The sequence below is a fragment of the Podarcis raffonei genome, chromosome 2 (genome assembly GCF_027172205.1).
Source record: "Podarcis raffonei isolate rPodRaf1 chromosome 2, rPodRaf1.pri, whole genome shotgun sequence".
NCBI classification, from domain to species: Eukaryota; Metazoa; Chordata; class Lepidosauria; order Squamata; family Lacertidae; genus Podarcis; species Podarcis raffonei.
In genome coordinates, this window is record NC_070603.1 from 102,509,003 (window position 1) to 102,518,646 (window position 9,644).

The 9,644-nt window shown below is 51.2% G+C and overlaps 1 protein-coding gene across 3 annotated transcripts; it reads left to right on the top strand.

Moving 5' to 3' along the window:
- The first annotated feature begins 2,769 nt into the window (after positions 1 to 2,769).
- Positions 2,770 to 9,247, top strand: FEZF2 (FEZ family zinc finger 2). Of its 3 annotated transcripts, none has more exons than XM_053378345.1 (5): positions 2,770 to 2,889; positions 4,825 to 5,887; positions 6,660 to 6,794; positions 6,940 to 7,072; positions 8,337 to 9,247. In XM_053378345.1, exons 2-5 carry the CDS (start codon positions 4,892 to 4,894, stop codon positions 8,615 to 8,617), a joined length of 1,545 nt encoding a protein of 514 aa, XP_053234320.1. In that variant the 5' UTR covers positions 2,770 to 2,889; positions 4,825 to 4,891; the 3' UTR covers positions 8,618 to 9,247. The 3 variants fall into 3 exon arrangements, with proteins under 3 accessions (XP_053234320.1, XP_053234319.1, XP_053234321.1); XM_053378344.1 differs by lacking the exon at positions 2,770 to 2,889 and adding an exon at positions 3,937 to 4,287; XM_053378346.1 differs by lacking the exon at positions 2,770 to 2,889 and adding an exon at positions 4,464 to 4,597.
- Positions 9,248 to 9,644: the final 397 nt, after the last annotated feature.

A 9,644-nucleotide genomic window follows, 5' to 3' on the forward strand; every position in this document is an offset into this window, starting at 1 on the left:
CCACCGGGAGAAACTTATTCCGAATACAGTACCAGGTTCTAGGAGTTCTCTATGGGGGGAGCGCTCCTGTGTGGGTGCTTTCAGGTCTTCCATGGGTTGGCCAACTGTGAGAAGAAGAAGAGGCTGGACTAGATGGGTCGCTGGCCTGAACCAGCTGGGATCTTCTTCCGTGAATACGCCCATACTACAGACAGAAGTACTGAGACTGCCATATTCGCTTTCTCGCTCGCACAAGCACACACACTCCAAGTTGACCGCGGAAAGGAATAGTACAGCACAGTTCTATGCAGATTTATTACTTAAATATCATTAGACTTCCCGTTGCAATCCTACAGGTGTCTATTAGGGTTGTCATATGTACTATTTTTTCCAGGACACGTCCTCTTTTTTATGAGTACGTAAAATGAGAGTCGTCACAGCGATCCACAGTTTGTTGTTGTTTAGTCGTGTCCGACTCTTCGTGACCCCATGGACCAGAGAACGCCAGGCACCTCTGTCCTCCACTGCCTCCCGCAGTTTGGTCAAACTCATGCTGGTAACCTCGAAAACACTATCCAACCATCTCCTCCTCTGTCGCCCCCTTCTCCTTGTGCCCTCCATCTTTCCCAACATCACGGTCTTTTCCAGGGAGTCTTCTCTTCTCATGAGGTGGCCAAAGTACTGGAGCCTCAGCTTCACAATCTGTCCTTCCAGTGAGCACTCAGGGCTGATTTCCTTCAGAATGGAGAGGTTTGATCTTCTTGCAGTCCATGGGACTCTCAAGAGTCTCCTCCAGCACCATAATTCAAAAGCATCAATTCTTCGGCGATCAGCCTTCTTTATGGTCCAGCTCTCACTTCCATACATGACTACTGGGAAAACCATAGCTTTAACTATACGAACCTTTTTTGGCAAGGTGATGTCTCTACTTCTCAAGATGCTGTCTAGGCCTGTCATTGCCCTTCTCCCAAGAAGCAGGCGTCTTTTAATTTCGTGACTGCTGTCACCATCTGCAGTGATCATGGAGCCCAAGAAAGTAAAATCTCTCACTGCCTCCATTTCTTCCCCTTCTATTTGCCAGGAGGTGATGGGACCAGTGGCCATGATCTTCGTTTTTTTTGATGTTGAGCTTCAGACCATATTTTGCGCTCTCCTCTTTCACCCTCATTAAAAGGTTCTTTAATTCCTCCTCACTTTCTGCCATCAAGGTTGTGTCATCTGCATATCTGAAGTTGTTGATATTTCTTCCGGCAATCTTAATTCCAGCTAGGGATTCATCCAGCCCAGCCTTTCGCATGATGAATTCTGCATATAAGTTAAATAAGCAGGGAGACAATAGAAGTCCGCAAATGTTTCCCCTGTTTTTGCTATTCAAAACCGAGCTTACTGCCAGGTCACTATGTCGAGGGCGGCTCAGAAGATTTCAGCCTTGGTCTCTTCTCTGGCAATCCCAAATTCCGCATCAGGGATCGTGCTAACTATTTCTTAATATGATGAGCTCGCTTGGTCTGGTGGTTTTCGCGAAAAGCGAGCTCGCCTCCACCCCAGTTTCTACGAACCTAGACAGCGAACAGCTTACACTAGAGACCAGACGCGTTGCTGCCTTGCGGTTTCGAAAATAAAATAATATAAAATGAAATAAAATTATAAGATAAAATAAAAAGGCGCCCTTGGGCCTTCGTCTTCATCTAGGACACATGCAATTGGAACTAAGCTCCAATTGTCCATTGATCTTCTGTAAATAAATAAATAAATAAATTTCTCTGCCTATGTTTCCGGGGAGGTCCTCAATTTTGCACTCCGATCGCAATACGCTTCTCTGGAAGCAAGTCTCGTGGATCTATCCGGCTTCCTCCCACGTAAGAGGCCTACACTTTTGTCTCGCGCGCGTGGTGCGATCCGTTTGCAGCCGCTTAGCTTTGGAAGGGCCTCAGGCATGTTTCCCCCCCTTGACCCAGCGCGTAGTTCATGAGGACTAGAAACGTGGAAGCGCAAGGAGGGGGCCACGCGGCCGAGCGCTCCCACGTGTCCGGGAGGAACACGAATTCGGGAGAGCAAAGGGGGAGTGATCCTGTGGCTGACCCAAGTCCAACGACAGCAGTACTTTCCCCACTCGCTAACATAATTGCGTCCATCATTTCCTTTGATATAGCTGCTGGAGTGCGGGGGGGGGGTGTAAACAGAGAGGCGAAGCGGAGCGGGAGAAAGGAGTTCTGGATAGATTGCGCTCTGCCTTTTATCTCTCCGGCAAGAGCGCAAAAGCGCTTCTTAAGAAGGAGGCCAGGTCTGCGGGACAAAAACGCTGTGTAAAAAAGCGTTGCCTTTCCCCCGCTCGCTCCAACTTGCTACTCCTTGTCTGACCCTCATTTTCCCCCTCCCTCCCCCCTTTTCCCCCCCGCGGCCTCCACCCACCCGCCATCATCAGCTCGGCCAGTGGGGTGTTGTGCTCCGGGACTCCTTGAGAAGGGCTTGTTGTGCTTCGCAGGTGAAAACAGCGGGTCTGAAAACAGAACCCCCCCCAAAAAAAAGCCCCATCCCACGCCGCAAAGAGGGGCGGCGGCTGCGCTCTGGCTCTCTCTCTCTTTCTGGGGCCCTTTGTTAGCACCACACAAAAAGCGGAATTCCTCCCAAGTTGGGGTAGTGGATTTTGTTTAAAGAACTGCACAGAGAGAGAGAGAGAGAGATGCTTTTCATGCTTTGCTTTACTTACTCTGCAAACCCCTCTTCTCATCCTTGCCCCTCCCTCTCTCTCGCTCCCCTCCAAATAATCCTTCTCTTTATTTTAGAAACACAAAATCAGGTGCCACGCAGCGCTATAGTGTCTCTCCCTATTCAAGGAGCCTCGAGGCAGGCTCTCCATCGCTTGGGAGCTCGGCCGGAGCAGCAGCCGGAGCTGCCCTCAGGAACCAGGTGGGAAATGGACAAAATCTCTCCTTCTCTTACCAAACACACACGCACCCACTGAACACACACACACACACACTCCGTATTAGGCAAGCTCCGGACACCTGGAGGTCGGATTCCGGAGTTGCTTGAGACTCTCCACCACCGCCACTGCCCCAAATTCTCTTCGTCCTTTGATCCTTGCAAACTCCATGACAGAAACTTAAATTGCCATCGTGATTTGTTTAAAATCTCAGGGTGAAGGGCGGGAAATAAACCAATTAACAACAACAACCAGTCAAGGGAGGTGGAGAAAAACAGAATTCGCTCCGCTTCGTTTCTACAAAAACAACCACCTTCGCAGAAAGGGGATTTTGTCCATATACATATATATATATATAAAGTAAATAAATCACATCTCACAAGTGAACGATTTCTGTTTGTTTGTGAATTGGTTTGTTTGCTTGTTTGTTTATCTGAATGGCGATATTCGGCTTTTGGCAGGAGCCCGGCGGCCGGTCTAGGGAATCAGAGCGCCAGCAGCATTCAACTAAGTTTTAATTCGCATTAACGCCGCCAGGACCTCATTAATAGACCCGCTATTCATCGGATGCGCGCTCTTGCGGCTGGGGGTGGGGGGTGGGCTGATCTTTCATAAATTGTCACTTGATCTTCCCGGCTCGCTTTTGCAAGGGATCTGATTGTGGACGGGTTGCCTAAATTGGAGCCGGGGGGGTGGCGGCGGGTTGAGAGAGAGAGGGAGCTGAATCATCATTTTAAAAATTCCTCTTCTCTCTTTCTCTCCCTGCGCAACTCCCCACCCCGCGCGCACACTTTTGTTAAATTAAATACAACTCTGCTTTCTCGGGGTGGCTTTTCTAACTGCACGCTTGCGTTGCACCCAACTTGCGAATCTCACTTCCCTTTCTTAATTTGCCACATGCAAAACGACTCCTCTCTCTCTCTCTCCTTTGGCAAGTTACTCCCCCTCCCCAAATCTTCTATCCCTCCTTCCCGCTTGGAAGGGTTCTCTCTCTCTCTCTCTCTCTCTCTCTCTCTCTCTCTCTCTCTCTCTCTCTTGCGCAAGGAAAACCAAGGGTGTGCCTTAAATTAGAGGAGAGAGGGGGATACATTTCTCATCCTCCTCCTTCCTCAAACCCCCCCCCCTCTTTCAGTCCAGACCTTTGCTGAACGTTTGGCTGGGAAAAGAAATTCTCTCTCCCTCTCGCTCTCTCCTCTCCCCCCCTTGGTGGCCCAAATCCCATGTCATTCTGCTCCAAGTGACTTCATGTGATGTCAGCTTTAAATGTAAGAGACAACGATCTGACGCTCGCGAAGATGCTGGCTATCCAAATCTGACAGCGCGGCCGCACCGCGGTGCTTGGATGCGTCTCCTCGGCGGCGTCGGGCAAAGGGGGGAAAAAGGTAACTCATCCCAGGCCGGGCTGCCCATCTCCTTCCTCCCTCCCCACCCCCCCTCTCTCTCACCCCCACCCCACCCTAGTGGGACCCGAAAGAAAGATCCGCAGGGGCTGGGGCTGCGCTCGGGGTTTTCTATGCTCCCCTCCCTGCCTCGCTACTCCCCTCCCTCGCCGCTCTTCTCAAATGCAGGCCCACTCGGCAAGGGACGGGGAGTTTGCCTGTTACTTTCTCGCTCTCTTTCTTCCTTGCCTCCTCGCTTAATGAGCAGCAATCTGGTCTCCCCGCGCGCAGTTGTTCTTGTGTTCATTTGAATGTAAATGGGGGAGGAGATGCTAGGATGGGGTGGGGGGGAGATGAGAGAGAGGGGGAGAGAGGTGCTTATTAAATTGATTTGTCTCCTGGCTTTTCTGGTATGCTGAGCTGCAGGAGGAACTCGGCAGAAACTGTGATTTGACGCGCGCCTTCTTCCCCCTTTTTCTCCTTTTTTTTAAAAAAAACAACAACAATTTAATTTTTGTTATTTTATATATATATCTATAGATCTATTTTATGGGCGAGATCCGGCTGCTCATCTCCAGTTCGGGTCTCCTTCCCTCCCCCACCCGAGATGGCCTCCTCGGCTCCGCTGGAGACGGTCATGCCTCCCGCCTGCGTCCGCAACGGCGCGGCCAACCCGGCCAAGACGCTCGCCTTCTCCATAGAGAGAATCATGGCCAAGAGCTCGGAACCGCACCAGCCGCAACAACAGCAGCAGCACCACAAACCCGCCGCCGCCGCCGCCGCCGCCTTCGAGGCGCGTCGCAGCGAGTCTCCGGGCAAGAAGCTGCTGAGCCTCTGCTCGCCCATCCCGTGCGTGATCGCGCCCATGCAGCCTCTGCCCGGGTACGAGGCGCCCTCGCCCAAGGCGCTGCTCAACTACTCCGAGCTGTGGAAAAGTAGCTTGAGGAACTGCGGCTCGGCTCTGGCGGGCGGCGCAGCTTCGACGGCCGGCGGCTTCTGCAAAGGCGGCTGCGGCTTGTGCTGCAAGGGGGACCTCCATCACCATCATCACCACCACCACCATCACAACAGCAGCAGCAGCACCCTGGGCCAGGCCTCCTTGCCCGCCACGACGCGCGTGATCAAGCCGCAGGTGATCAACCAGGCGCTGGCCATGCCGGCCAACGGATCTAGCCTCTACTACTTCAACTACCTGGATTCCTCGCCGTACCACCCGTCGGAGATCCTCCACGGGCAGCTGTTCACTTCCAGCTTGCTCCATTCCCAAAGCCCCGCCGCCGCCGCCGCCGCTGCAGCCGCCGCCGCCGCCGCAGCCGCCCTCTCGGCTCACCAGAAACTCTTCCTGTTGGATAACGCCAAGCTGGCCTCCTTGGCCCCGTCGGAGAAGTTCCCCAACGCGCAATACCCGCACAAGGAGCGCCTCCCCGGGCAGCTGGACCAAGTGATGAAGGAGAACACGGGCCTGGCCGGGGAAAGGAACGGCGCCAAGGGACATCACCACGGCAAACCGGGCGTCGGCGTCGGTGGCGGCGTCGCAGGCGCTGGAGGGGGCGGCGCGGCCGACGGGAAGCCCAAGAACTTTACCTGCGAGGTGTGCGGCAAGGTATGCAGGAGCAGGGTGCTCGCGCTAGGGGGCGCGCTCTTAGCTCTAGAACCGTGGGGGCAGCCGGGACAGGGCTGCGCCCGCCGTAAAAACCCGCTCCGGCTCTTTGCGCGCGCCAGGAGGGAGCCCTCATTCCTAGAACGCTTCTCTCAGCTCACTCTAATAATAATATTTTTTCTTTTAAAAAGTTCAGCGCATTTCAATAATCTTGAAAGGGAGGGGTTAGCTCCTTCCCAATTGCTCCATGCCTCCCAGACACTTCATAATCACCATTAGAGAACTAGGCTACTGTGATTAAGTTTACCAAAGTCACGGGGGGAGGGGGGGGTCCGGTAAATCTGTGGCAGAGCTGAGAACGGAAACGGGTCTCCCGGTTCATAGTGGATGTACGGTGTGTAAAAACCACCTGCGGAAGAGAGCCATAGTGTCGCTACGGTACCCCGTACATCGCCTATCACTGGTGCACCTGGCGCGCTTTAAAAATAGCACAAAATGAATCGCTCGAGAGTTTTGTTCCCATTTTACAGATTTTGGGTACGTGTGTTTGCGCGGTGGCGCCGAGACTGAGCGGTCAGGCAGCCGCAGAGCTATAGTTTAACCAAGGGTCGTTTAAACTGTTTGTGTGTGTTTGTAGAGAGATATATTCAGAACGAAACTCTCTCTCCTCGTCCCCTTTGGATCCGTGTTTTGGCCACTCCGGGTGAAGGGCGACAAGGCGAGGAGGAGGCGCGCCGGCTGACAAAAGTTGCCTGTGTTTTGTGTTCCCTCGTAGGTGTTCAACGCCCATTATAACCTCACCCGCCACATGCCGGTGCACACGGGAGCCCGGCCCTTCGTGTGCAAAGTCTGCGGGAAGGGCTTCCGCCAAGCCAGCACACTCTGCAGACACAAAATCATCCACACGCAGGTACGGGGGCAGGGGGAAAGACCTGAGGGTCAGATCTGTGTGTTTATGCACTCGGCACCAAAATAAAATTTTATTTCTTTTTTTAAAAAAACAATCACCCGCGATTCTTTCTCTCTTTTAAAATGTCCTCTCCCCGGCCTATTAGGAAAAACCCCACAAGTGCAACCAGTGCGGGAAAGCGTTCAACAGAAGTTCCACGTTAAACACTCACATTAGGATCCACGCTGGCTACAAACCTTTTGTGTGTGAATTTTGCGGCAAAGGATTTCATCAAAAAGGTATCTGGGATAAAAAACCGTGGCTTTTGTTTCTGGCTTTTCTGCTGGTGGCGGGCGGGGGGGGGGAGAGTAAGGGAGAAGTTGTGTGTGTATGAAAATTATTAATGATTGCTAAAAAAATAAATAATAAAAAAGCAGGGGTAGAAGGCTCCTTTTTTCCAGAGGAGGAACCTGGTTTCGTTATTATTCGAAGTATAATGTTATTTCGAATTAAGGAGGAAAATATTTCTTTTTATTTGGAAGCACAATTTGGAAACAACACGTGTGGTGGTGGATAGACGAAATATAAGAATTACCCGCCGGTTTCAAGGCGTCTGGTCAATTTCTGCTCCCCGCGGAGCACGAGGCTCCAGACAGAACGTTGCGAAGGTTCCAAACAGAAAGTTGTGAAGGTTCCAAGTGGAATCTTGCGGTTCTCTCGCGTTCCAAAAGAAAAGAAAAGGAAAAGGAACCGCCGTATTTATCGTATTTAGAGGCTGCTGCTAGGAGATGACCCCTTCCCTCCCTCCCTTAAACGTCCTTAGGGGGCTTTGCCCTGGGGCTGCCACGAAAGACTAGCTCAAACCCGTCACTTGTTATTAACGGCGATTAAAATGAATTCAGCCCACTTAGGGCGCGATCCAGCCGAAAGAAAAACTCCCGTTGATTGCTAACCGGAGAGCTCTCTTCACGGACTACCTTTGGAAATCCACGGCGCTTTAAAAGCGCTTAACTTGGGCTGGGCTGGTGGGCCTTTGCCCTTGAAGTGCGGGGGGCGGTATTTTCTCAAAACGGGGAAATAAAGTTTCGGAAGAGCCTGGGCCGATTCCCCGCAGCCTGGATTCAGGCTAGAAAATTCCAACTTTAAATTAGAACCGGCCTTCTACCCCCTTACCCTCTTTTTTTTGGTGGTGGTGGGGGTTTCCTAATCCAGGTTCTCCCATTTGCTCCGGGTCAGGACGCTGACCCTGCCTCTAATTTTTTAATTCGTCCGTTGCATGCTGCTCTGCCTTGACGGAGACTGAGTTTGACAACTTCTTGACTGCCCCTTGCAGGACGCTTCCTAATGAAGCCCCGCCGCAGAAACTCTTGATGCTCCAGTGAGGGGGGGGGGGTGTATCTGGAGAGAGAGAGAAAAAAATGTGTGTGTATTTGGTGTGTGTGTGGGTGGGTGGGTGTGTGTGTGCCTGCGTGCGTGTTGATGGCAGAGAACGATCCCCCTTGAAACTAACGTACTCCCCTCCCCAATCCCCTACTTTTCTTCTCCTCCGTCTCTCCCAAACAGGGAATTATAAAAACCACAAACTGACCCATAGCGGCGAGAAGCAGTACAAGTGCACCATCTGCAACAAAGCTTTCCACCAGATCTACAACCTGACCTTCCACATGCACACGCACAACGACAAGAAGCCTTTCACCTGCGTCACCTGCGGCAAGGGCTTCTGCAGGAACTTTGACTTGAAGAAGCACGTGAGGAAACTGCACGACACCGCCGCCGCCGCTGCCGCTGCCGCCGCCACAGCCGCGCCTTGCGGGAAAGAACTTCCTAGGACTGTGCAAAGCTAAAACACACACACACACTCACACAAAGCAACAATAAGGCAGAAGCGAGGCGAGCCTGTTCAGCGAAGCAAGAGACGTCTTTGCACGATGGTCAAAGCGACGCGTTCAGAGACTTCCAAAGATCTCGGGGCCTTTACAAAAGGGAAAAAAGGCCTGGGAAGGGGGAGAAACCCCTCGGATCTGCCCCCCCCTCCTCTCTCACACACACAAACACAAGCTGAAGAGAGACAATCACTTTTGGCGTGTCTATATATATATATATATATATAGACACGCCAAAAGGAAGAAACTTATTTAAAATTCCGTTGCTGCTGCGGATTGAATTACGGGAATAGTGGCGGATCTTTGATTGGACTGAAGGCAACATTTCTTCGGAGGCCTGGCAGGACTGTAAATATATATATATATAAATAAAATAGGCCTGGCCAATCATTCTATATATGTGTATAAATATATAAATATATAAATATATATGACTGAAAATTTTAAATTTTAATGTACACCAAAATAACTAAGGAATCTATCATCTATGAGGCAATAAAAAGTCGCTTAATAGGAGTCTTATTTCCAGCTCCCCCAAACACATTTTTTAAAACAAAAAACAAAAATAAACTCAATTCCGGTCTATCATTATCCTTATCGTTATTGTTATTATTATTTGTGTGTGTGAAGTTGGGGAAGAATCAGGCCACTGCTTATAAGGGTTTCAATCCACCACTTTGACAACCCCCTTTGAAAAGGGGGAAATTTCCCCCTTCCATTTCAATGCGGAGCTGGGACGTTTCGGCCTGGGGGTCATCAACTTTTCAGCTCTGGAGTTGTTGCTACTCCGGGAAAGTGGCGTGAATTCGATTCCCACGTGCAAGCCAGACTTCCGCGCCTGCTCTGGAGCGGAGGGGAACAGAACAAGCGAATGGGGTTTGGAATGTCTGCTTAGCGTGTGGCAAACATGTGGAATGACTCTAGTCCCCAGGACCGTTTTAAAAAAATGTGTTTATTTATTTTAAAAAAGAATTGGGAGTCGAGTCTG

What these genes read in the sequence shown, in the direction of transcription:
- FEZF2 (XM_053378345.1), top strand. Translation starts at nt 4,892, where the DNA reads ATGGCCTCCTCGGCTCCGCTGGAGACGGTCATGCCTCCCGCCTGCGTC. An exon ending in CCTGCGAGGTGTGCGGCAAG is followed by an intron (nt 5,888 to 6,659) that starts GTATGCAGGAGC and finishes GTTCCCTCGTAG; the next exon opens with GTGTTCAACGCCCATTATAA. An exon ending in CAAAGGATTTCATCAAAAAG is followed by an intron (nt 7,073 to 8,336) that starts GTATCTGGGATA and finishes TCTCCCAAACAG; the next exon opens with GGAATTATAAAAACCACAAA.